We start from the raw sequence: 27,682 nt of genomic DNA on the forward strand, positions 1-27,682 counted from the left end.
GGCTGCTCCGTCAAGCTCAGCACCAGCTCCTGGAAGCTTCCTCTGCTTTGCACAGCTCTACTTAGATGCCAAATTAATTTCTAAATGAGCATTTATATGGTGTGTTTTTTTTAAAGTGCTGAGCTATGGAATACATTTCCTCTTATGTTAAACAGAGATGCATTTCACATCAGTAAGCAAACTGTTGCAAGCAATCCCAGGTACTTTCTATTACTCCCCGAGGGATGTGTTACTGCTAGAGTGTAAATAACCTGCTGACTTCCAGCCACTGATGTTGAAGCACATTTGCTCACAAGTCCCCTTTACTCTGTCCATGTGAGTGTCAAGATACAAATCCATATTGCTGAAATAGAGGAGTTTTGGCTCCAGACAGCTTGAAAGTAAGACAGCATCAGCCTTCTTCAGAAGTTAGCTTTGGTTTTACACAATACTGTAACCACAACAACGTCTGGACTTTCCCTTCCCCCTCCCCTCAGGATGCAGGGTCCTCCCTCTCAAGACTCTTCTACATCCTGCTGATGGCGTGCCTTATTAGGAGCTTTATCTTGAGGCTGGTAGCATCAAAAGAGAAACCAAACAGAAACTCACTCTCCCAACTTCCACTAAATTTGTGACCATCACCACGCAAGCCGATTGCTCCTGCCAGATCATCCTCCAGAAGTCATACACGGTCTCATGAACTGGACCTGCAAGGCAAAAACTCCAGGTAAGGCTCTGCAAAAAGAGAACACTGTCAAAGCCAACGCTAAAAATAAAACCCGGTGCTCTTCAGAGCATGAAGACACAGGGCTCAGAGATGAAAGCCTCGGAAACCACACCATGATACCATCCTGCCAGCTCCCAGCCTGCATTGTTCTTTCTAACCAAGGCTGAATCTTCTCAGTTTAACTGAATTACCACTTGAAAGAAATGAACAGCAGGTGGTGAGATGCCAGAGGTTGCTTGCAAGCTGCAAGGACACAGCGAGGTGCGCCTATATCTACAGTCACATTTCTAGGCTTGCTTTCTGCCTCTTAAATATAACGTGGTGAATGTGAGCGTCTGCAGATGTTGATGGAGGAGAGACCCATGCTGGACAGAAGCATCACCTGGGAGGGCTGGTGGTGCAGGCCCTGTGCACTTGACCACCTAGCTCCTGGCACAGTGTGCAAGTCCAGTAGGTGCTGAGCCATGAAGTGCCCACTGACAGGCATTTGAACTATTGAACTTAACTTGATTACTTTGCTGCGAGGCAAACGAGCAACACTTGCTAGAAAGCTCTGCCCCAGAACCTGACACCTTCAACTGAGGGACACAGGCTTTGCCACTGTTACAATGAGCTCAGAAACAGCTCCCTGACCACAGCCCCAGTACCACTAAAACACTACTCTCTATACATTTAACACACATCTGAAGACTCAGCCATAGCCCTGCCCATGCTAGATCTGCATACTAGAGCAGCAGTAAATGTTGGTGCCCTTTAAAACACCTACTATGTGCAACGATTTACATAGTAAAGCAGAAAATAAAACACAAATGCAGATTTAACTGCCAGGGAGAGGCCTTTTTGGCTGCACTCACACCAAAATAACAAGCAACGTGGACAGAAATTGCAGTGTCTTGCTTTAAAGCAAGCCTAAACGTGGACAGGAATTTGAGCATCCTGCTTTAAAACGAGCCTTTGGTTCGCCTTTTCTGTGTGCAGCCACAACCCAGGGCACAAATAACAAGGTATTTCCAGCCAGCTCTGATTACACTCACAGATCAAATAATGACACATCTAAATCTAATTATTTTCACTTTAATTCATAGCCTCTGATATTTCAGTGCAATCTTAGGCTAATCTGTTTGTTTTTCCTCATTGCGAGGAGTTTTATCAGGGACACAAAATGAATCATTTCCATAGAAATGCAATTTCCATCCCCACCCCCCCCCACCCCACCCCCCTCTAACTCCCCTTTTATTAGCAGGGTGTTATATGATAAAGATTTCCCTTACTTCTCCCTGCAAAGAGGTTTTGTCCTTCTCTGGCTCTGCTTTACCCAGATTTGCTGAGATAGCATTTGATTTATTACCACTATCTTCGCTGCCTGCATCCTGGACTAAATCCTGGGCAGTAAAAGAATACATTGGAAATGTGTTATTATACATTTCCAGTAACATAATGCATGAGGAAAGGAAAAAAAGCCTGGAGGCAGGGCTGAAACTGCTCTCCTCCCTGTCCACGTGCCTCTCTTCTCTATTCATCTTCCTAATTGGAAATCATGGCGGTGGCTTCTGACTTTATCAGCTGAATTTATCACCAAAAGAGTTGCTCAATAGCCAATTAACATGATAAATTAGTGCAATTCTTGCATTTACTCACATTCCACCTGAATGTGCTCTATTAATTTACCACAAGACAAGATGACAGCTTGCAATGCTGGAGATGCTTTGCTTTCGCTCGCTTCCATGATACCAAACCACTGCTGGACACCCCAGAGAACACTTGGTCAGTTTGTGTGATTAATGCTGCCAGAGTCTTACCTTGGGTTGCAATGTAGTGACTTGGTCTCTGATACCCCTAAAACAGCAATATAAGTTGGTTTGAGTACCATGTTACTTCACAGAGAGGGAAGAATAAAAGCATAAGGGCACTACAGTTATCTCTAGGCAACGTTTTCAGGACAGACCTAATATGCAAGAGCAACATGAAGCTCAAAACCTAACAAACCAGTTCATACTGCAAAGGTTCAAAGAGACAACAGATAAAATGGAAATAAGGACACCTGACTAGAACAGACATTGGAGTGTACTGGGAGGGGGCATTCTAGACAGGTCCCTTTGGGTCCAGAAATGAGTCCTCTGGTGACATTGTCTTGCCAGAGACATACATTGGGGTGCTCATTGAAATTTTAGTGAGAATTTGGTGAAGATTCAGCAAAAATCTGGTGAAAATCTTTGTCATCAGACTGTCTGTGTTTCCAGCTCCTCCAGTATGAGAAAACACAGACCTTTTGTCTTTGTCCAAACAGAGAAGGACTGGAAGGCACAAAGACATTTGTGCCTGAGCCCAAATAGGGCCAAGAGCTGAGGACTGTGGTGTCTGCACAGAATCAAGGGCCTGCTGCAGTGGAGTCTTCTGCAATAGTATATACACATACACACACATATATATATACTTAGGTAGGTAGATAAGCCTACATAATTAGCTTGACCATGAGTGAGCAATGTGCTCTGGTGGCCAAGAAGGCCAATGCCATCCTGGGGTGGATTAGAAGTGCTGTGGTTAGTAGGTCGAGAGAGGTTCTCCTCCCCCTCTGCTCTGCTCTGGTGAGGCCACATCTGGAATATTGTGTCCAGTTCTGGGCACCTCAGGTCAAGAAGGACCTCAGGGAACTGCTTGTAAGAGTCCAGCACAGAGCCACAAAGATCATTAGGGGAGTGGAATATGTTCCTTATGAGGAGGGCCTGAGGGAGTTGAGGGCTATCTAGCTTGGAGAGGAGGAGCCTGAGGGTGACCTCATTAATGCTGATAAAGGTGTGGAGGATGAGTGCCCAGAGGCTGGAGCCAGGCTCTGCTGGGTGATGCCCAATGCCAGCACAAAGGGCAGGGGTGGAAGCTGAGGCAGAGGAAGTTCCATGGGAACAGAAGGAAGATTTTTCTCCCTGTGAGGGTGACAGAGCCCTGGAACAGGCTGCCCAGCGGGGTTTTGGAGTCTCTCTCTCTGGAGATATTCAAGACCCACCTGGATGTGTTCCTGTGTGATCTGCTCTAGGTGATGTTGCTCTGGCAGGGGAGTTGGACTGGATGAGCTTTGGAGGTCCCTTCCAGCCCCTAACCTCCTGTGATTCTGTAAGTAAGCCTTTCCAGCTGGCTGGGCCCATGCCAGAGTTGGGGCTTATGGTACAGCTTTCATCAGCTGCATGCAGACAAGAGCTGCTGCTCTCAAGGAAGTCATTCAGAACATATTTTGACCAGTGCCAGCAACATTAGCGACAAAGAGGAAGGAAACTTTAGCACTGCTGGGGAGGTGACAATGCAGAATCACACAATGTGCAAATGTTAAAGTGGAACTCCAATTATTTTCTGGGTTATGGTTGTATTAGGCTGCTTGCCTTAAGTGCTGCATGACAGGGAAGCAGGAGGCCTTGGATTCCTGCTATTCACAAGGTGCTATAAAGAAGGGAAGCATTTCAGTGTACCCAAGGAGTTTATATCCTTTTCCACTGACTGCTTCATTGTCCTGTCTAGAGTGAAAGCACCTTCCTCTGAGGCTTATGAAAAAACACTTCTGAGCATCTCACTCCTGGCTTTACAGGAGACCAAGATTGCATCAAAGGGCTAGAAATAAACAAATAACTAACTAAATGTATCCTGGAGTCCTTAATATCAAAGTCCCAGCTTCAAATTAGGAAAGTGGAACCTGTGCTGTGCTGGTTTCCACTCAGCAATGCTTTCCTACAGAAGGTAAAAGTGCCACTTTAAAATTGCCAAGTGCCAGTTTTAATTTGGAGCTTTCCTGCCTGGTTATAACATGATTCAATTTACTCCTAAATAGGAGAAACAACCTCCTGAGGGAGCTGGAATTATTACAAATCTGAGAGAGTGCTCTTGCACAAGGCCTCAGGCAAAATATCACAGGGCCTAATACTTCACAGAGACTGACACCTTCAAAATACCACAATAAAAAGACAGCAAGACACCTGCAGCTAAAGCTTTATATCCTTGGAAAGCTTTAGATAATTTAGCAGCCACCACTGGACAGGAAAAATTAGGAAGGTGCAACTGTAAAACAAAAGGAACCAGAATCATGTATTAAAAAAAACTAATGCACTGACTATTCCAGGGTCTTTGGAATTACTTTGAATACAACAGCTTGTTGATTCTCAGGTAAAAAGCTGTATTCTGTTCATCACAACACCTGGCAGCAGTTGTTTTGTTTTCCTATTTGTATCAGGTATGGAGAGGAGAGAGGAGGAGAGAGGAGGAGAGAGGAGGAGAGAGGAGGAGAGAGGAGGAGAGAGGAGGAGAGAGGAGGAGAGAGGAGGAGAGAGGAGGAGAGAGGAGGAGAGAGGAGGAGAGAGGAGGAGAGAGGAGGAGAGAGGAGGAGAGAGGAGGAGAGAGGAGGAGAGAGGAGGAGAGAGGAGGAGAGAGGAGGAGAGAGGAGGAGAGAGGAGGAGAGAGGAGGAGAGAGGAGGAGAGAGGAGGAGAGAGGAGGAGAGAGGAGGAGAGAGGAGGAGAGAGGAGGAGAGAGGAGGAGAGAGGAGGAGAGAGGAGGAGAGAGGAGGAGAGAGGAGGAGAGAGGAGGAGAGAGGAGGAGAGAGGAGGAGAGAGGAGGAGAGAGGAGGAGAGAGGAGGAGAGAGGAGGAGAGAGGAGGAGAGAGGAGGAGAGAGGAGGAGAGAGGAGGAGAGAGGAGGAGAGAGGAGGAGAGAGGAGGAGAGAGGAGGAGAGAGGAGGAGAGAGGAGGAGAGAGGAGGAGAGAGGAGGAGAGAGGAGGAGAGAGGAGGAGAGAGGAGGAGAGAGGAGGAGAGAGGAGGAGAGAGGAGGAGAGAGGAGGAGAGAGGAGGAGAGAGGAGGAGAGAGGAGGAGGAGAGAGGAATTAACCAGATTGGAAGAGACCTTTGAGATCAGGTATTATTTAATTTACATTTTAAGCAAAGCATGGAATTTCAAGCTTTAGAGGTTTTTTGCAGAAGTGAGAGGTTTTCCTCAGGTGAGAATTTCTCCTACATTAACATATATATATATATATATGTGTGTGTGGATGTGTATATACTTTGCCACACCTAAATTAGCACCTTAAGACAAAGGCCAGCTAAATGCTGTTTGCCTAAATAGTTGCTAAAACCAAACACACTACCAAACCAACCCCACCGAAGGCCATTACCCCTCCCTTTTTGCCAGACATCTATTACAGCTACTTCACAGGTACACTTTGAGACAACTACGGTACACCATCCTCCCCCAGCTTCTCACATCTAATGGGGGGGGGGGGGGGGGGGGGGGGGTATAGGGGAAAAGCAAAGCTAGTGGCCAAAATCATCATCATTAAACCCAAACAAACAGCGACCAGAAAGCTCTCTCTTTAACAGATAGGTTCACCTGCCCTGACTAATAATACTCAGTATTATGTTCACATTATCTCTTCAAAAACAGGTACAAAACTGAAAACCAGAGTCACACAAAAGGAAGGAACAGATGAGATAAATCAGATGAAGCATGCACAGTTATCCACTGATAAACAAACAAAAAGTAGAAGGGGGAAAGCAATTAATAACAAGGTCTATATTAAATATTTACAAGAGGATGCTGTTATTCACATATAGTGGTACTTACATCCCTGTACAGCCAAATCTACAGCCCAAACCAAAGTCAGATGTGAAAGAAAGCACAACAATGTCAGTGAGTACTAGGACGCAGAACAAGGAAAGTGTACATTTTTGTTTTTGTTCTTAATTAAAAGAAAGCTTTCAATAAATTCGTAGGCATAACATGCAATAGTTTCACATAGAGAGGCTGGCAAATCGAGAGGGAGAAAGCTGCGCGGTCCACTCACATCTATGTAGTTGGCATTAATGTAATCTGAAGATGGGTCATCCTCAACGGGTTGCAAAATCACCCTGGAGTGGTCATCTGTAAAAACCAAGCGGTTACGGTGCCTTTCTGAAGTGGGATTCTTTGGAAGTCAGATACTACGGTAAAATCATCATCTAGAAACCCGCAAATCGGCTGTAAGGTGTAAAGTGCCTCGCAATTTACAGCCCTCAAAAGGTCAGTGTTTGCGCAGAATTACAAAGAGCCGTTTAGCCTCAGGGCTCCGATTACTACCCAAACACTCATTAAACTTCATTAAGTGTAGCCGAAAGGTAGCACACTCTCAACACGTGGCTAAAAAGGCACAAAGAAAGCAGGCTGCTCGCTCAGAGTCCCTGTCAGCATCAGCTCCTGCTGATGGCAGTCTATGAAAACCAGAAGTGCTGAGGACTGCTTCCTTCTTTCCACCCCCAACCTGCATAAGCTTACAGCAAAAAATAAGGCAGTCAGGCGAGCAGGGGTTAGCAATGCCTTTGGGATTCAATGAAGAGGGAACTCTACCCGTTCAGGGGCTTCTCCTCCTCCGGTAGCTTCATTCCTGCGTGCTCAATTGCATTTGTAAAGCAGTAACAAAGTGCAAATTAAAGGCATTAACATCCAAATGAGCGCTATCTTGCCGCTGTTATATGCTCGCCACAGCTTGCGCAACAGAGGGGCGAACACGAAATTCAGCCTGAGCTACGGAAAGGAAGAAAGTTGAAGTGTGAAGGCCATCAAAAAAAAAGAAAACCAAACCGACCAAGCCAAAAAACAAAACCAAAAAAGCCCCACAAAGGCTGGAAAAGGCACTGTCCTTCTTCTCCACTTGGGGTACAAAGCAGCTGCGCCCCCACCGGGGAGGTGTAAAGAGAGAGCACAGCACGAGTAGCGCCTGAGTACAGCTACCACCCCAACCGAGCACACCAATACTCACATGCTATAATGTTGCCATAGCGGTTCTTTGTTCTGTTTTGATCCTTCTTAGCGACATCCCAAGAAGCTGACTGCCCCTCAAAGAAACTCTATAAATGAAAAATGTTCCGAAAAGAAAAACATTCTGACCATTAATTTATCTCCAAAAGTAACAGCTTTTAAAAGACCTGCCCTACCATAAAGAAAGCTCAGCACTGCCCAGCTGCTCTGGCCACCGTGAGGCTGCTGTCATCACAGCCTCCTGGTGCCACGGCACAGAAATGTATCTAGGGAAAGGAAGCTCCCTCTGACTGCTACAGGTCAGTGGCCTTGGTCACTGAAGTTCTCTCCCTCTGACTGCTACAGGTCAGTGGCCTTGGTCACTGAAGTTCTCTCCCTCTGACTGCTACAGGTCAGTGGCCTTGGTCACTGAAGCTCTCTCCCTCTGACTGCTACAGGTCAGTGGCCTTGGTCACTGAAGCTCTCTCCTTCCAACTGCTACAGGTCAGTGGCCTTGGTCACTGAAGTTCTCTCCCTCTGACTGCTACAGGTCAGTGGCCTTGGTCACTGAAGTTCTCTCCCTCTGACTGCTACAGGTCAGTGGCCTTGATCACTGAAGCTCTCTCCCTCTGACTCCTACAGGTCAGTGGCCTTGGTCACTGAAGTTCTCTCCCTCTGACTCCTACAGGTCAGTGGCCTTGGTCACTGAAGGGCTCTCCCTCTGACTGCTACAGGTCAGTGGCCTTGGTCACTGAAGTTCTCTCCCTCTGACTCCTACAGGTCAGTGGCCTTGGTCACTGAAGGGCTCTCCCTCTGACTGCTACAGGTCAGTGGCCTTGGTCACTGAAGCTCTCTGACTGCTACAGGTCAGTGGCCTTGGTCACTGAAGCTCTCTCCCTCTGACTCCTACAGGTCAGTGGCCTTGGTCACTGAAGCTCTCTCCCTCTGACTCCTACAGGTCAGTGGCCTTGGTCACTGAAGCTCTCTCCCTCTGGCTGCTACAGGTCAGTGGCCTTGGTCACTGAAGCTCTCTCCCTCTGACTGCTACAGGTCAGTGGCCTTGGTCACTGAAGCTCTCTCCCTCTGACTCCTACAGGTCAGTGGCCTTGGTCACTGAAGGGCTCCCCTGGAAATGCTGGAAGGCTAAACTTGCTCAGACATCCTTGCTATAGAGGAACAACAGCAAGCTGAGAAAGCATAGGTAGCCAGCTCACCCTTCTTACAAGATCCCCTAAGATACAGCCTGCCCACTATAGCACTGCATTGCTTTCCTCCTATTTCTTAGTAAAATGGCTTTTCTTCCTACAAAGCCATCAGGAAACCTCCTCTGCCAGTGTTCACTCTTCATGATTTTCCTCACATCCCTCCCTTGAGCCACTAGCTCTTTTTTTCTTAACTCTTCTTAAGAGTTTGATCTCTCAGTAGTGACAGAATCAGCTTTTATTCCTCCTTGGCTCTTTCTTCATTGCCCGTAGATACCTTACAGCTGTTGCAAGTCTATGCTAGTCTTTCCTTCCAGATGTTCTCTCATCCTGCTCTGGGTAAGTTACCTCCAGAAAGTACACAGTAGCCATGGAAACAAAACTTTAATGCACATTCAGAAGCTCAAGCCAGGGAAAAGTTGTTGTTGGAGGGTTAGCAGGAGAAGCAGCAAGCAGGCAAACACCTGATGTGGCACCAGGAGCCACCCTCCCCCCCCAGCAGCAGTGGTTGGCACTTGGGCTTAGGCCTGCAGTTAGGCAGAGCACAACGAAGCGTATTTAAGGAAAAGAGAGGAAAGGAGAATAATGTTCTTTTAAAAACCACACATTTATTTATTCCAGTTCTTATGTTACAGGAGAGACAGCTGCAGAAAGGAGAGAAGGTTGAAAACTGAGTCAGAAGAGATTGCTTACTCAGAGAAAACTCATTTTAAACCTATCTGCATTGCGAGAGAGACCTTGGCAGCACCATTCGCATCTTTCCTGTGTGTCCTGCCTGATGCTATCTAACCCTAAAGAATCACAGCAGACTCAGAGATCAGAAGTGAAATGAATCTGTACTCATCTTCTACCTCCAGTGCTGGGAATTTTGTGCTTCCATATGAACATTAAAGTTGTAAGAAGACATGCTCAGGCAGGTCTAATTAGAACTTCAAGATGTTACTACCCTCAGCACGTCTTTACTGCTTCTCAGCTGGAGTTTAGTCCCAGTATTGCCCTAGCAAGCTGCTAGAATAAATCATGAGAGTGCTTCCATCCAGTCACTGCTTCTTGCAAAACCAGCCAGCTGAAATCTTTAGTTAAGCCTAATCCAGACCCACACTGAAGCTGGCTCAGGAAGCTCGCACATAACTAATTACAGTACTTCAACTAAAAAGCAGCAATTAAAGGGTGGCAGCTTCTTACAAGGTGTTGAAAAGATTCAGCGGGGCATGTCTTCTTACAGCCTAAGGAACACACAAGGGGAGGCTTTTTTCCAGGCACTTGCAAAGGCTCAAACCATTCACCACCATTTATTTCACTCTGGGGTTAAGTAGAGAGGAATCTTGCATCTGATTATCTTCGCTGAAACCCACGACCTTTAGCCGCATCCTTTCGCGACGCAACACAAACTAAAGGCTGCCCCTCTCGAGGGGTTTTTCCTAGCAAACACCCACCACTGAAGGTCTCACCTCATACTCCTCTTTAAATCCATAGCTGTCAGAGGTCTTCATTAGGTTAATATGCTGCAGGAGATCAGCCACCCTGATGGCAGGGTGCAGCTGCCCGGTCTGGTAGGGCGACTCGGTGCCTTCGCAGAGGTAGCGAGGGACATCCAGGAGCCGGCTGGACTCCGCCGTCGCGCTGTGATTTTCATCTGCATTCACAAGAAATCGATGCATTAGGCACCTGCAGAGCAGCAGCACCTGCTTGTTGTACATCTCAACATCTATCTTCAACCTCTTCCTTCAAAACCATGCCTAATTTCTGAGCAGAGGCAGAGCACTTACTCCCCGGCACATAAATACCGTGGAGTCCACAAATGCATCTTACTGCAAACACATAACAAAAGTTTGCAATCCTTCATCCTGCAGTAAAGATGTCTGAAAGGCATTTTATTTGAAGCCACAAAACTTTATGACATTAATGTACTCGGGAACTCCAGCCTCTATCACCCAAAGCAACTTCTCTTTTTTTCTCCTGGTTTGATTTTTGGTGTGTTTTTTTACTGGCTAATATGTACCAGCAGCAATGCCACAGCTTAAACGATAAATTAGGGTAAGTGGGATCAGCACATCATTTGTCTAAAGCCCAGCACACAGCGAATTGAGATCCCAGTAAAAAGAGGAGCAATTAGGCTCCCACTTCAGAGCACCACCTCGGTTTGGGAAGATGAATCAGCACTTCAGAGTGGTCACTTTTAACTCAGGTCTTTCAGCAGAGGAAACAAACTGCTGAGTGCGCCGGTTCCAGCCCCAGCCTTTGCTCTGTGTAAACAAAGACGTCTCCTCTAATGACCTGTGCTGCACCAATCCTCTTATCAAACCCAACCGTCAAAGCTGCGCGAAGTGATTACATTTTGTCAGGTCCCTGCTGTGAAATGTTTTATCTTCAAATTAGCAATCAGCAGGTCAAATGGATTGGCAGAGGAAAGGAAAAGAAAATCGAATTGAAACCTTTTATTGAAAGGTGGAAAGCTTGCAGCTGCCCCCCTCCTACACTGCTTTGAAATCAGTGTACCATTTTCCTCCCAAAGCACCCAGATTAGGAAGCAAAACACCCTAGGAGAAAAATGAACACCCCAAGGGCTGGATTTGCTACAGCTCCACCAAAGTGCAGACCCCCCTCAATGCCTCCCGAAATGAGATCGCCTATTAAGGATCCAGATCCTGCCAACTGTCACCCAAGTTGCTAATTTCAGTAGGTTTCTGCCTCACTAAGCTGCCTAATAATGTGACATGCAGCAGTCACTTTTTGCTGTAGTGTTACCTACATTAAATCACACACACTTCAAACCACCTCAGGATTTGCAGTTCTCCTCCTTCCTCGCAGTATACTTACCAGTAATAGGCACTTTAACCCATTGAAGCAGCAAAAAACAATGAGTGGAACAGAACATGAGAAATTTATTTCAGGACTATATTAGAAAATGACTAAGAGAAAATGACATTAAAAGTTGTTAGAGCTTCACAATAGGCAACAATGAAAGCCATTTAAAGAAACATATCTAAGGGCCACATTATTATGCCATCAGTGTAAGGATAGGGACTTGAGAGAGGCAAAATTGTCATCCTAACTTAGTGCTAATGTACACAGAGTGGAGAGCAGCATTAATAGCCTATACATGAAGAAAAAGCAACCTGGTGGAGCTACAAACCAGTAAAAGCTTCATCTAAAACAACAGGGTTGATAATGTAGAGCCCATAAAATTTTGCTCATCTCTAAATAAGAGAGAGGGGGAAAAAAAACCTGCTTTGTGATGCTGGGCCAAGCAAGGGCTATGTGGAGACAGAGCAGGCCAAAGCAACAATTATAGAATCACAGAATTGTCAGGGGTTGGAAGGGACCACAAGGATCACCTAGTTCCAACCCCCCCTGCTGTGGGCAGGGACACCTCACACTTGATCAAGCTTATGGGTGCACTTGATCAAGCTTATGGGTGCCCAACTCCTTCTACATGCCGTGCCCCAAAGCTTGTCTGCTGCTCTCTGCTATTTCAGCCCCCACAATGAAAAACAGTACCTCCTCCAACTAGCATTGCAAGACAATTAATGCCCCAAACACCCTCACCAGTAGGTGGAAATGCAGACAGCAACTGCTAAACTGGTCTTCAACTAACTCTTTGTCCTTGCTGTTCACAGCTGCTCCTATCTGTGTCTGCCGCCATGCAGTGACAGCAAGCTCAACCTTTGGAATGTGCTTATAGCCTAAATGAGCTATTAGAAATAGCTTGACAAGGATCACCAGGTAGCACCTATGTAAGTGCTTGAAATAAAGCTGAAAGAGACAAGCTTTTAGAAGACTTTCAGCAAATGACTCATTTTCTCTGAGTCCTTTGGTCTACTTTCAGGAAGCAGTCAGAATTACAGCGCCTAACCCTTTGCTTTTTCAGTCAGAGGTGCTATTTTACCACCCTTCACGCCTCTTAAACCAGCTGGTTAGGTCTCCTTGGGCCCAAAGTGGAAGGCTCCAGCATCTAAGTGCTCTGAATGGTTCTAAACTTTCCAAAGCACTGCTGCAGGCAAGAGGATGGCATTTGCAACCTCATCAAAAGGAAACGAGCAGAATATGACTTGATACAGCTCCCACGCAGCTTGATGAAGACCAGAGACTACTCACAAACAGTGATTTGCTGTCAGCCTCACAGGACACCTCACATGAAGCTCTCCAAGGGCTCCTCCTGGGTATAACTCCTCCCAGTGTTATTACCCACAACATGCATAATGGGACAGAGACCACCCTGACAGCTTGGGCAGTGGGTACCACAAGCACTTCACAAGTATAGGATCAGAGGACAAAGTTGTCTTTGTTGCTTGGGAGATAATGCAAAAAACCAGCAAGGTGAACCAAACAGGGAATGCAACATACTGTGTGTAGGAAATATGTAAGTGCAGGCTGGAGTAATGGCCTGGGGAAGGATGGAGTAATGGCCTGGGTAGTGGTAACTGGGACTCTAAGCAGGGAACTCAATGCAGGACAGCACAGGAGCGCAATACAAAAGACAAAACACAGTTAAGGCAGCAGGAAAGCTAGAAGTAGGGCATGGGTTACCTATTCCACTTAGCTCAGCACTGAGGCTTCTAACAACTGTACCTGAGTTGGGGCACCTCTATTTAAAAGTTTGACCTATGAGTTGGAGAAGTGCTCAGAGGAAGAGAATGACAGCAAGTTTAGACAACGTCAGCCACAAGCTGACAAGTGAGAGAACTGGGTTTAAGTCAACTCAGGAGAGACAGCTGAGGACATGTGAGCCTTTGAGCAGGTAAAAGAGTGATTCAGAGGCCAGGAGGGTCCTCCATATTTTCTCTGAGTCTCTCAAAAGTAAATGGCTCAAGCCTCAGCAAGGAAGATTTAGTCTAGATAAGTCTAGTTAGGACAAACTAGGAGTGAGAAGCAGTAACACTTAGTAGTAACTAACTGTAGTAACTAATACCCAGAAAATGGAGCTTTGGGTTCCAAACAATGCTAATGTGGTTCTGAAGCTCATTTTTATTCAGGAGGCACTGGAATGTGCTACTTGCAAGGGCAGAATTCTCTTCATTACAAAGTTTTAGAACAAAACAGACCATCAGTTGCCAGAAAGAGTCTATACTGAAGGTATCATCATACAATCAACCAGGTTAGAAAAGACCTAAGAGATCAGCATGTCCCATCCCAAAACAGAGGAGGGACTAAGCAGCCTCTAGGTCCCTTTAAGCATTACTTCTAGGATTTCAATTTTCAACAGTGTATGTTCAAGTCCACTTCCTGCTATTTATCTTTTATCCTAAACTAACCTCAGTAGCTGAAACGACAACCCCATGCAGAACTACAGGCTGGGGTCAGAGTGGCTGGAGAGCAGCCATGCAGAGAGGGACCTGGGGGTACTGGTTGACAGCAGCTGAACATGAGCCTGCAGTGTGCCCAGGCAGCCAAGAAGGCCAAGGGCATCCTGGCCTGTGTCAGGAAGAGTGTGGCCAGCAGGAGCAGGGAAGTCCTTGTGCCCTGTGCTCAGCACTGGTTAGGCCACACCTTGAGTACTGTGTCCAGTTCTGGGCTCCTCAGTTTCAGAAGGACATTGAGAGACTTGAAGGTGTCCAGAGAAGGGCAAGGAGGCTGGGGAGGGGTCTGGAGCACAGCCCTGTGAGGAGAGGCTGAGGGAGCTGGGGTTGCTTAGCCTGGAGAGGAGAAGACTCAGGGGTGACCTTATTGCTCTCTACAACTCCCTGAAGGGAGGTTGTAGCCAGGTGGGGGTTGGTCTCTTCTCCCAGGCAGCCAGCACCAGAACAAGAGGACACAGTCTCAAGCTGTGCCAGGGGAGGTTTAGGCTGCAGGTGAGGAGAAAGTTCTTTACAGAGAGAGTTGTTAGCCATTGAAATGTGCTGCCCAGGGAGGTGGTGGAGTCCCCATCCCTGGAGGTGTTCAAGAGGGGATTGGATGTGGCACTTGGTGCCATGGTTTAGTAGTCATGAGGTGTTGGTTGACAGGTTGGACTTGATGATCTTTGAGGTCATTTCCAACCTGGTTGATTCTATGATTCTATGATTTATTCTTCAGTTAGCACTGACTAGCATGGACTTCTTAAGGAGACTATAACATCATTCCTACTCCTAAAGCAGTGTCAGTTTAATTCTGAGTGGATACACTGAGTGCAGAGCCCCTTTCTGACAACAGCACAGCTATCTTTTGCATCAACCAAGCTCTTTCAACGTTCAACCATGCAAGGAAACGAAACTCATGCAGGAACAGACAAGGAAGGACTGGGGGTCCTCACCTAACACAGCTGTCGGCACAAGTGGATCATTGGGCACTGTGGGAAAACAAAGCTCATGAAGAAACACATCAGCCTCCATTTGGGTATTCTCAAGACAAAACAATATACTTCAGAGCAGGAGCAAGAGATAACTGAACCCCCTTCACGTTGTTACCAGAGGAAATCAGAAGGGATACACAGTTCCAGAAGGCATCTCGAATAAAAGCGGAAGGAAAGGCAGCGATTTGGGACCTCAGAAATGCAGTGATAAAGGCAGAGAGAGATTCTTAGCAGAAATGAAATAAAGAAGACATTCCATGCAATTTAGTTGCTGAAAGGGCTCCTCCTTCACCATTGTTCCTTTGCCTCACAACAAAGGTTCACTTTCACAGAAGCGACTCCCTTCCTTTCAGACCCAGCCTCTCATGTAATAGCTCATCTCCAAATGAAATGGGGGGGGGAGTTCTTTGAAGTCTTCCAGGTCATTAGGATAAAAAAATGTAATTATATACATATGTACAGTTAATAGCTTGCTTTATGTGAAGTGCCAAGGATACTGCTCTTAATGAGCTCAGGAAAATCACAGATCCAGAGATGCAGATGTCTGAATAACATCCCCAGCCATTTTATTCCCTGTTATCAAAAGCTAGGACTGTGCAGACACAAATGTGCTGCTTTCAGACAGCAATGGTGGCATCTAGAATCTGGGTTGGTTCCATTCTGGAACAAAAAAAAACCCAACATAATGGAAGTATCCCCAGCTCTGTGGCATAACTGAGCTGCAGTTCTCAAGCAATCTGCCTATAAAGGTTTGTTGCATAGCAGGAAGCTCAGGAAGCTTGGAAGGTTCTTTGCCTCAGTGTGGATGACTGCCAGGAAAAATGAACCCTCCAATAGCCAAAAAATAAAAGCCCCCCAAAATCACATACCTAGGACACTGGAAAGCAGTGAAGCCAAATGTCTTTGCCAAGCAGCCAGCCAGCTGTGGTGGCAGGGGCTTGTGGGCTCCTGGCATCACGTTAGTCCATGTGGATGGCTGCCCAAGCGCCTGGCGGCCCCAGCTCACTAACAGCCACGTGGATACCTCGTCCGAGAGCCACCACAGCTTAGGCCAAGTGGAGCTGCCTTTGCAAAATTGCCTCCACAAATTTCTGTGCCAGCAAGACATCAGAATTTGGAGACTTTCAAAACAGTTCCAGCCCAAACTGTGTGGGAATACTCACAGGCTGGTACTTAACTCCCATTTATAATTGGTTATGAGACACTTAAAATGTTAGCACTCTGCAGTTTGGTAGGCTTCAATAAATTGAGCAATAAACTCTCCTTCAAAATCCATTTCCTTTACAACAATCAGGAAAGAACTTAAGAGCCTTAAGGGATGTATTTAGCTCAAGCATGGTGAGCAGTAAGGGAGGCAAGAGAAGAGAGGAGGAGAGCCATTCCCCAAAGATGGCAGTTTAGAAACAGCTCGGGCTGCTCAGATCTGTTTAAAGCCAAGCTGCAGGTCCACGTGGCCCTGAGAAGGTCAGGATCCTGCCAGCTCCATGGCAGAACTGTCCCTCTTTGGTAATCTACTCACTAGTCTTGAGGTACTCTGGGTCTGCCTGTGGAGTTATCTTGCTTTTGTGCAAGGTGTGGTGCAGATGCTGCAAGGCAAAGGCGCTGGACAGCGATAACCCAGGTACTTAATAGTCAGCAACCAAAACTGCCAAACTTTGTCAAAACCAGACAGCTGGCAGGACTACAAAGAAGGAATATAAATAGAGAGCAAATTTGCAGATATATTAACAAGCTTGCTCCCAAACTTCACAAACAGCAATGAACACTGTCAGCTTCCTTCTGTTGTAACCTCCTCACTGCCAAAAGGAAGAAACTAATGTGGATCCTGCATTACAGACATGGTGCTAGGCAGTAATGCTTCACATGTTGGTATTAGAGATCCTCATGAGGGACAACTCAATTTCAGATTCTAATTGAGATATCCTAGAAGTGTAGCATCCTCTCTAGAACAAGTACCAGTGCCTAGAGGAATGGCCATTGGAATGGGCTGCCCAGGGAGGTGGTGGAGTCACCATCCCTGGAGGTGTTTAGGAAGAGACTGGATGGGGTGCTTGGTGCCATGGTTTAGTTGATTAGGTGGTGCTGGGTGATAGGTTGGACTTGATGATCTTGAAGGTCTCTTCCAACCTGGTCTGGTCTATTCCATTCTCTATTCTATTCTATTCTATTCTATTCTATTCTATTCTATTCTATTCTATTCTATTCCATTCCATTCCATTCCATTCCATTCCATTCCATTCCACTCCATTCCACTCCATTCCATTCCATTCCACTCCATTCTATCCTTTCCTATCCTATCCTATCCTATCCTATCCTATCCTATCCTATCCTATCCTATCCTATCCTATCCTATCCTATCCTATCCTATCCAGAACTGGCCATGTATCACCAAGGACAACCCCTGCAGTAGTTTTAGGCTATGCCTTTTAACATTTTGATGCAGATTTCAGGCAGAAAAGTAGAAAAAAGTGTAAATAAATCACTGTTGGGTGTGAAAAAGGAAAATCAAGACAATTCTAAATGATTCCATTGGAGAGATATCTATCATGAGACTGCTTGTAGCAAAAACATTCTGGGGGGCTTCTTTTCTCATCTCTTCACTGCTCATTTGGTTGCTCTGATACTGCCCACTTCAGATACTGGGATACTAATCTGCTTCTGCTTGACCTTGGTTGCATTGTTTTGGGGCAGGTCTAACAGCAACTTTTTCCCTGCTCCTTTCTCCCTTTTGGGAGAAAAGGGGTGGGGGGGCAGAGACTGCTTCCCTGGTCTCTGACCAGGGGGGGTTCTCATGCTGTTTGTTAGTTGCAAGTATTGTAACTCCTGGATATTTTGTACATATTCATTGCAGTCCATTGTAGATTGTAGTTTTGCCTGTAAATACAGCTTTCATTTGCTTCCAGCTGAGTTAGTCTGGCAAAGCTTGTGGTGGTGGTGGGGTGGGGGTGGAATTTCAACCCACCACAACACCCAAAGAGGTCTACTCAACCTTGGGTTTGTCACTCTGTGGTAGTTTTAGGCTATGCCTTAACAAAGTTTCCCACAGATCTTGAACAGAAGGTGGTAAAATGTCAACAAATCACTATTGGGTGTAAAGAGGAAAATAAGGATAGGTCTAAACAATGCCACTGGAGAGATCTCTACCATAAGATGTAGTTTGGGAAACAATCTTTCTCTCTTTTGGCTTCTTTGGCTCTGGCTGATGCTTCTCCTGGCTTCACTGACCTTGGCTGCACTGCTTAGTTGTGACTGGTATTGACCACAACTTTTCTGCTATTTGCTCTTTTCTCTTGTCCCTCTTTGTGTCCAGGGGGGGTAGGGAGAGAAGCAGAGTGGGGGAAGAAGCTGTTTCAGCTCCCCTGGTGTATGGCCAAGGGAGTTCTTGTGCTGTTTATCGTGGAACTATTATGAATGTTGTCTATTTCATACATATCCATTGCATTTCATTGTAGATTGTAGCTTTCACAGTATCATACTATCACCAAGGTTGGAAGAGACCTCAGAGATCATCAAGTCCAACCTGTTTTGCTTGAAAACACAGCTTCACTTGCTTCCAACTGAGCTGGTCTGGCAAAATTGAACATTGGAGGGGAGGAAATTTCAACCCACCATGCACTGGTACCGCAACACCCGAAGCTACAACCGTTTCCTCTAAAGAGCAGAACTGTTTCCCGCGTTTCTCTGCTGGTGTGTCGACCACTGCTGTACTTACATCTGGGGCTGAAGTTGTGAGAGTCCATGAAGGTGATAGAGAGGGGGTCCTCTGCGTGCAGGGTGCTCTGGTCGGCGTAGCTGCGGTCCATGGCGTTCACCATGTGGGTCATCTCCTGCCGGGTGGTGCCCATGGCGTCCTTGCGCTTCTTCGCGAGTTTGCTGCCCAGCCAAAGGGGGGGAAAAAAAACAACCCAAAACCAAACCACCTTAATATTGGCTGAACATGAACACCTGGAGCAATCATTACCTATGCTCCTCAGTGGCTGAGCACAACTTTTCTGCCGTGACATTGATAGGAGTTGCCTCCTGCTATGAAGCTCTGAAGGGCCTGGAAAATAAAGTGACTGAAGGAGCTGGGGATGGTTAACCTGGGAAAGAGGAGGCTGAGGGGAGACCTCATTGCTCTCTGTGACTACCTGAAAGGAGGTTGTGGAGAGGCTGTTGCTGGTCTCTTCTCACAGGGAATTAGTGATAGAACAAGAGGGAATGGCCTCAAGCTGCGACTGGGTAGGTTTAGACTGGACTCTACAACTACCTGAAAGGAGGTTGTGGAGAGGCTGCTGCTGGGTTCTTCTCACAGGGAATTAGTGATAGAACAAGAGGGAATGGCCTCAAGCTGTGACTAGGTAGATTTAGACTGGACTCTACAACTACCTGAAAGGAGGTTGTGGAGAGGCTGCTGCTGGTCTGGTCTCACAGGTAACTAGTGATAGAACAAGAGGGAATGGCCTTCAGGTGTGACTGGGTAGGTTTAGATTGGACTCTACAACTACCTGAAAGGAGGTTGTGGAGAGGCTGCTGCTGGTCTCTTCTCACAGGTAACTAGTGATAGAACAAGAGGGAATGGCCTCCAGCTGTGACTGGGTAGGTTTAGACTGGACACTGGAGAAAAAACCTTCCATGGAAAGAGTGGTCAGGCACTGGAATGTGCTGCCTAGGGAGGTGATTGAGTCTCCAACCCTGGATGTGTTTGGATGTGGTGCTTGGGGCTATGGTTTGGGGGTGAACCTTGCAGAGCAGGGTTCTGGGTTGGGCTTGGTGATCCTGAGGGTCTTTTCCAACCTGAATGTTTCTGTGGCTCTGTGAAAGAGTTGCTGGGTGTGTGCTTGCTGTGCACACACACATGCTGGGAGGGAAGTGCTAACTTCTGTAGCCTGCTAATATTTCTTTTTTCTTTCTCCTGTAGAGTAATTATCCTAATATAAACAAATTGGAGACTAGAATTACATTTTAGCTGAAATGATAAATAAGGAGCATCTGTGCATGCAGGTTCATCAACCAGCTCCAGTTAGATCTGTGCTTTGATTTTTATAAATGGATTAATTCATTCCCCTTGCTTGCCTTGTTAGGAAGACATAATTTAACCTTCTAAACTGCATTGTTGGCCAAAAACCCTGATAAAAACCAAAGCAAACATAAGAAACATAATGATTCCATATGGTTTCATATTACCTTACATGTTCACAGTTGTCCTCCCCATTCAGTACCCAAGATGAGAACATGATACCACACTTTGTTCCTGAACTTTGGCTCTTTAAGAAAGAAACCAAACCTCCCTCACTGCTCTTCCCCTTCTTGCAGTCTGGGAACGTCTTAAATTCTGCCATTGACAGTCTCACACTGAATGCATCACAGTTAAACAGGACCCTCACTGTACAAGCAGCCCCCTCACATGAACAGCCTTAAAGTGCACACCTCAGAAATAGCCTTCAATTCTTTCCCTTTGATGAAGAACTGGAAGTGGTTTGCACTCTCTCCAGAAGTCAGGCAGGAGCAGGTAATATGCTTTAATTATCACTGACAGCTTACTGCTCTTAAAGCTTGCATCTCAAGTAGGCAGAAGTATGCACAGCAGCATGAAGTGCACCTTGGCTCTGCAGGAACCTGTGATACACATTAGACTGCTCTGCAGTCATAGAATCAGAATTGTCAGGGTTGGAAGAGACCTCAAGGATCAGCCAGTTCCAAACCCCCTGCCATGGCCAGGGACACCTCACACTACAGCAGGTTGCTCACAGCCACATCCAGCCTGGCTGCAAACACCTCCAGGCAGGAGGCTGCCACCACCTCCCTGGGCAACCTGTGCCAGGCTCTCACCACCCTCATGGGGAACAACTTCTTCCTCACCTCCAATCTCAATCTACCCATTTCTAGTTGTGCTCCATTCCCCCCAGTCCTATCACTCCCTGACACCCTCAAAAGTCCCTCCCCAGCTTTCTTGTAACCCCCTTAAGATACTGGGAGGTGACAATAAGGTCTCCTTGGAGCCTTCTCTCCAGACTGAACAGCCTCAACTCTCTCAGTCTGTCCTCACAGCAGAGCAGCTCCAGCCCTCTGCTCATCCTCGTGGCCCTTCTCTAGACATGTTCCAGCACCTCCAGATCCTTCTCACAATAGGCCCTCCAGAACTGGACACAGTGCTCCAGGTGGAGTCTCACCAGAGTGGAGTAAAGGGGGAGAATCACCTCCCTCAAGCTGTTTCCCTGTTTCCATCTGAAGCTATGATGTAATAGATGGGCAGCCTGCTTCTTTGGTTAGATCTGACACCATGGGGGAGAGACACTGAGAATACTGGGTTCTTAGAAATGTATGTTTAAAGCACAGCTTAGCTTCACCAACTCTTTTCCTGCATAAAATACCACCAAGCATCCTGTGAACTGTTGAGTCAGTGGTTATCTTGTATTGCTTTCACTACAAGGACTGCTTGCTCTTCCTGTATGCTTTTTAGCATTCTGTGCTGTGCTCTAACAGACAGAAAGACTGTTAGTGTAAATCATCCATCCTGGGAACATCCACCAGAAGGGACCTACACCATTCTCTAGGGCTGGAAGGACTTCCTGTTTCTGCATATCTAAGAAGATGTTGGAGGGCTGTTTCTTAAGGTTACAAAGTGGACAAAGCATTCCTGAGAACAAAGCTTCTTTCCCTGAGCAGACTCATCTCCTACAGTGACAGGACGAGGAGCAGTGGCTCCAAACTAGAGAAGGGAAGATTTAGATTGGATATCAGGAAGAACCTCTTTGCTATGAGGGTGGTAAAACACTGGAACAGGTTGCCCAGGGAGGTGGTTGAGGCTCCTTCCCTGCAGATATTCAAGGTGAGGCTCAGTGAGGCCCTGGGCAATCTGATGTAGCTGGGGATGTCCCTGCTGACTGCAGGGAGGTCAGACTGGATGAGTTTCAGAGGTCCCTTCCAGCCTGGACCATTCCTGGCCTGCATCAGGAACAGTGTGACCAGCAGGAGCAGGGAGGTCATTCTGCCCCTATACACTGCACTGGTTAGGCCACACCTCGAGTACTGTGTCCAGTTCTGGGCCCCTCAGTTTAGGAAGGAGGTTGAGTTGCTGGAAGGTGTCCAGAGAAGGGCAACAAAGCTGGGGAGGGGTCTGGAACACAAGCCCTATGAAGAGAGGCTGAAGGAGCTGGGGTTGCTTAGCCTGGAGGAGGCTCAGGGGAGACCCTATTGCTTTCTACAACTACCTGAAGGGAGGCTGTAGCCAGGCGGGGGGCCTAGTCTGTTCTCCCAGGCACCCAGCACCAGAACAAGAGGACACAGTCTCAAGCTGTGCCAGGGGAGGTTCAGAGTGGATGTTAGGAAGAAATTCTTCACAGAGAGAGTGATTGCCCATTGGAATGTGCTGCCCGGGGAGGTGGTGGAGTCCCCATCCCTGGAGGTGTTTAGGAGGAGACTTGATAGAGTGCTTGGTGCCATGGGTTAGTTGATTAGGCGGTGTTGGATGATGGGTTGGACTTGATGATCTTGAAGGTCTCTTCCAACCTGGTCTATTCTATTCTATTCTATTCTATTCTATTCTATTCTATTCTATTCTATTCTATTCTATTCTATTCTATTCTATTCTATTCTATTCTATTCTATTCTATTCTATTCTACTCTACTCTACTCTACTCTACTCTACTCTACTCTATATTCTGTATGCCCCACCTCCCTCCTCTCCCTTCTGACAGATCAGACTAGTTGCAATATTGCCACTCAGTACCTCCCTTACCACAAAATCCTAAAGGTGGTCTCTAAAGGTGCTTTTTTCATCCAGCTCCTGTGGTGTACATGAGGCTTCTGTGTGTATCTGTTGTCCAGTGAAAACTAAACATCCAGCACCTGTTGGATGCCCCCTTGTAGCACTTTATTCTATGCATTTCCTCCATGCTTTCCTATCTCCTGAAGGAAAGCTGGTTTCAGTGATGCTCTTGGTAGAAGAAATGAAGACCATCAGAACTTCCAGATAGGAAAGTGCTGCAGCTTTCTAACTGGTTACCAGCATCATCAAAGCTTTCACAAAGCTGGCATTTCTAGTTCAGACTGTTCCAAAGCCTTTCACTGTGCACTGAAGATCTCCTTTTTTTCTAATGCCACCTCAGAAAGGGAACAAAAAGACTATTACATCTCATCTCTTGACTATATTAAGCCCTTCTTTGAAGCATCACTTTGTAACAAAACTTGCAAGCCACGCTAAATAAATCAACAGCTATTAAGGCTTTCAAGTTATTAACTTATTACAGTAGCTACTTTCTAATTCTCGTGCTGTGCTTCAACTCCTAAAAAGGTCTATTGTGCTGTAGCACCGCAACCCAAAGCTGCTGGGAAATGGGAGGACAGCTTCATTGTTCCGCAGCTCCCAGCTCCCTCAGGGGTTTGAAGACTTCTTTCTCTCCTTCCCTCCCTGGGCTAAAGGCAGATGCAATCTGCGCTCCCCGAGAGCTAAGCAAATCGTTAGGTTAAAGTACTTGGGGCTGACAGGGAAGTGCAAATGATTCTCATTATCTGCTAAAGGATCCAGTTGGGTGAACCTGAACCTGTGCAGGTGGGTGTTGCAGCGGGAGCTGGGGGGGGGGGAAAGTGCTCCATCCTAGGATGGTTAATTACCTTGAGCCGAAGCCATTGTTATTTAACAAGGAAATGATAATTTGTCACAATAAAGCAGAGAATGGCAGCTGGCTAAGCCAGCTTAGCTGTTTCTTCATTTTCAGTTTGTTTAACGAAATGAACTAATCTGCTTAAAACTGCGGAAGAGCATCGCTATCAGACACCGCTGCTTCAGTCATCAAAGCACTTGAGAGCATCCTCAGATCCCCTCCGAAGTCAAAGGCTTTAAGCAGTTAGGTAAAACTAAGAAAGGCTCTAACTGCTTTGCTCCCAAAGTGCCGCAGCCCTCCCGCGAAAGAAAAGTCATTCGGTCAACCCACGGTAAAAAACCATCTCCTGCACACCAATGTCCAACAGGAAGAGCCGTGATTCAAAATGGGTATGCAAAGCACCTCACAAGCAAGGGGAGACCACAACACGAATATTCCTGCAACATCCTGCAACCTGACACAGTCTCAAACTGTGCCAGGGGAAGTTTAGGCTGGAGGTGAGGAGAAAGTTCTTCCCAGAAAGAGGGATTGGCCCTTGGAATGTGCTGCCCAGGGAGGTGGTGGAGTCCCCATCCCTGGAGGGGTTCAAGAAGGGATTGGATGTGGCACTTGGAGCCATAGTTTAGTTGTCAGGAGGTGTTGGGTATCACAGTATCACAGTGCCACATCCAATCCTGACAGGTGCCAGGTTGGACTTGATGATCTCTAAGGTCTTTTCCAACCTTATTGATTCTATGATTGATTATTGATTCTCTGACAAGTGCCACGTCCAATCCTGACAAGTGCCACATCCAATCCTGACAAGTGCCAGGTTGGACTTGATGATCTCTGAGGTCTTTTCCAACCTTATTGATTCTATGATTGATTATTGATTCTCTGACAAGTGCCACATCCAATCCTGACAGGTGCCAGGTTGGACTTGATGATCTCTGAGGTCTTTTCCAACCTTATTGATTCTATGATTGATTATTGATTCTCTGACAAGTGCCACATCCAATCCTGACAGGTGCCAGGTTGGACTTGATGATTGCTGAGGTCTTTTCCAACCTTATTGATTCTATGATTGATTATTGATTCTCTGACAAGTGCCACATCCAATCCTGACAGGTGCCAGGTTGGACTTGATGATCACTGAGGTCTTTTCCAACCTCATTGATTCTATGATTCTATAATCCCCCCCACTCCCAGCTGGTATGGAAGAAGCCACTGGTAGAGCAGAGACTTATTCATGAAGGTTTGGCATTTGCCTACGATCTGAGTAGGGAAAGTGGTGCACAGGATCACTGCTGGCAACTGATAGGAGCAATTTGTGTTCTAGAAGCACAATTTCTAGCTAAGAAATGGGGAAAGAGGAGTTGTTTGTATTGTTTTTTCTCTTAGTGTGATGTGCCACTGTGAATCGTATTGCAAATTAAATCATGATGACAACAAACTAAAATGACAGAAATGGGGGGGGGGGGGAAGAAACAACAACCCAAAACTGTAGCAAAAAGCAAAAGTCTCCATAAACAGTTAGAAATACAATATCCCTTTAAAAAAAAAAAACACCCCAAACCACAGGGTAAGAGTAACAGGAACAATGAGAGACAAGCCTGGGAATAAAGAAAAGGGAACACTCAGCAAAAAACAACGGATCAAAGGTCAGGCAAATCACAGAGGCTGCTTTTCTTTTTGTAAAAGGGGATACTGCATCTTTAAAACATGTAAAATAGTAAGTCACCCATATTCTACTTACAGATAGTAGGAGTAAGAATAGTAGCTCCTCCTGGCAAGCAAATCACAGACAGTGGAAAAAGAGAAGCAATGGTGAATGAGAAGCGTGACTCTGTCACATTCAATAAAGCAGAGCAATGTGCGTTTCAAAAGGGAAGCAAACAAACCAAAACCAAAACCAAAACCAAACCAAACACCAACTGAAAGGAAAAAAAACCAAAACAACAAACAAACCAAACCAAACCAAACCAAACCAAACAAACCCTCGTGTTCCTCTGCTCAGCGTTTCAACTCGCTCATGCACAAACCAGCCTTTGCTTTTGCCATGCGGTAAAAGAAACAACACCGAACGGCCAACCAAAAAGAAATAATCCAGACCCATCCCCACCTTCCCCCCACCCCCCCAAACAAAAAAAACCAACCCCAAACCAAACAACCAAACCAAAAGCCAAGCCCCCAGTCTAGCTGTATCAAAAAATGATTTGGTTTCCCAGGAAGGATCACTTGAGGAAAAATTCCATGCTTGAGATTTTCACTCCTCGCCAGAGAGGAATAAACGAACGGATAAATAAATAAACGACTAAGCAGACAGATAAATAACTAAAGAAGCAGACAGGTAAACAAACAAACAAACAAACAAATAAATAAATAACTAAACAGATAAATAAATGAAGAGAGAGATAAATAAGCAAACCAACACATAAATAAATGTGGGGAAATCAAATGGAGTTGTTTCTCTTTTCAACATGCAGTTCGGCGGGATAGGATGGCCACCACCTAGATGCCATGAGAGAAATGAACAGCTGTGTACAAATGGTGTGCAGCCAATGTGCCCTTTTGTGGTGTTGCTGTTTACTTTCTTTTGGGGTTACAAAAGCGAAACAATTCCAGGATCACAGGATGCTAGGGGTTGGAAGGGACCTCTGGAGATGATTGAGTCCAAACTGACAGAGCAGGAGCATTGAATCTAGGGCAGGTCGCACAGGAACGCATCCAGACCGGACCTGAAAGTCTCCAGAGAAGTCTTTATGAATTGCATTCATAAAGACATTCAATGAAAAGGAACCCAAAACCAACCCCAAAACCAACCCAAGAGATTTCAAGTCCTTGACTTTACCACCTTTAGCAGTACACAGGTGTCTGGCTATATGTTTGTATGGTTACTGTATGGAGCTATATGAGTACACACGCTGGAAAGGCAGACGTGTGTGTACTGACATACGCACCCCACAGCTCCTGAATGCAAACATATGCTCTCTATTTGCTTTTACAACTGGAGATGCTTGGTGTAGTCATGCTAAAGCATTAAAAATATGGAAGGTAAACAAATGGAAGGAAATGAAAGACATCTGGAAATAGTCCAACAATGACTTGGGGGGGAGGGGGGGATAAAAAAACCCAACCAAACAACAACAACAACAAAACCAACAAACCAACCCAAAATGGCATTGCTTGTTAAAGATGCAGTATCCCTTTTCTTAGCTGGTTTGATTACCCCAGGAAAAGGAGGAGCTGTTAAGAGCTTCATTCAGGGGAAAACTTCAATCCAATTTGTACCCAATGAGCAGGCAAAGCCTAAAACACCTCGAGCTCGTCAACCAAGCTGTTTAGCACTCCATATTTCAGTCCAATGTGATGCTGCAGTTCAATCAGATGGGGATAGCCGTGGCTGTGCGTACAGTGACTCAGTAACCCAATGCAAACGCAGGAACCATTTGGTTTAGGGACTTGCCCGTGCAAATAAGCTGTGGTCAATTCAGGCACCAAAAGGGATACTACATAAAGCACCACTGAAGATGTACACTACGGAAGATGATTCAAACAGATTGGTTTCCAGTCCCACCACAACTAAGTGAAGTGTTGTTGCTGTCGGTGTGAATGTGTCAGGCTTTTTACAGCTGCTCCTGGCTTTGTTCAGGGGACTGCCCTGGCTCCCTAGATGGGCTGAGCTCTCTGAGGTGGTACAAAGCTTTTCTTCTCTACACTTTTTGGTAAGAGGTCTTGACTAAAGCTGGTATAAAACCCACCCTAAGCAGGGGGAGGGAATGTAACATACACCACAGACAACGAATTAAACTATCAGGATGAAAAACTGCCAAAGATTAACGAGTCATTAAACAGGTTAGTTTCTCACCTGTTTGGAATATAAACTAGCACAGGAGCTGAGAAACGTTAAGTGCTTTAGAATAACGAGCAAGTATCATTACTAAGAGGGTACTGACTTCACAGGGTTGGAAAAGGGGAAGGGGGAAGAAAGAGAGAGAAGGGGAATGGGGAAAAAAAGAGAGAGAAGGGGAAGGGGGAAAAAAGAGAGATGGGGGAAGGGGGAAGAAAGAGAGAAGGGGAAGGGGGAAAAAGAGAGAGAAGGGGAAGGGGGAAGAAAGAGAGAGAAGGGGAAAGGGGAAGAAAGAGAGAGAAGGGGAAGGGGGGAAGAAAGAGAGAGAAGGGGAAGGGGGAAGAAAG

At 46.2% G+C, this 27,682-nt stretch overlaps 1 protein-coding gene across 9 annotated transcripts in view; it reads right to left on the reverse strand.

Moving 5' to 3' along the window:
• Positions 1 to 27,682, reverse strand: part of PTPRK (protein tyrosine phosphatase receptor type K) — a 595,004-nt gene that overhangs the window by 30,853 nt on the left and 536,469 nt on the right. For 2 of the 9 annotated variants that reach the window (XM_068167878.1, XM_068167877.1), the window contains exons 16-24: positions 25,242 to 25,271; positions 18,634 to 18,794; positions 14,883 to 14,918; positions 10,102 to 10,286; positions 7,471 to 7,558; positions 6,520 to 6,596; positions 6,300 to 6,317; positions 2,506 to 2,542; positions 589 to 686 (exon numbers count right to left, since the gene is read on the reverse strand). In XM_068167878.1, coding sequence (XP_068023979.1) covers positions 589 to 686; positions 2,506 to 2,542; positions 6,300 to 6,317; positions 6,520 to 6,596; positions 7,471 to 7,558; positions 10,102 to 10,286; positions 14,883 to 14,918; positions 18,634 to 18,794; positions 25,242 to 25,271 — 730 coding nt within the window. Of the gene's footprint in view, positions 1 to 588; positions 687 to 2,505; positions 2,543 to 6,299; positions 6,318 to 6,519; positions 6,597 to 7,470; positions 7,559 to 8,305; positions 9,295 to 10,101; positions 10,287 to 14,882; positions 14,919 to 18,633; positions 18,795 to 25,241; positions 25,272 to 27,682 lie in introns of those variants that run through there. The other 7 variants (XM_068167885.1, XM_068167884.1, XM_068167881.1 and 4 more) reach the window with 6 other exon arrangements.

This window comes from Melanerpes formicivorus, unplaced genomic scaffold (assembly GCF_026170545.1).
Source record: "Melanerpes formicivorus ecotype bairdi unplaced genomic scaffold, bMelFor1.0.p_v2 SCAF_124, whole genome shotgun sequence".
NCBI lineage: Eukaryota > Metazoa > Chordata > Aves > Piciformes > Picidae > Melanerpes > Melanerpes formicivorus.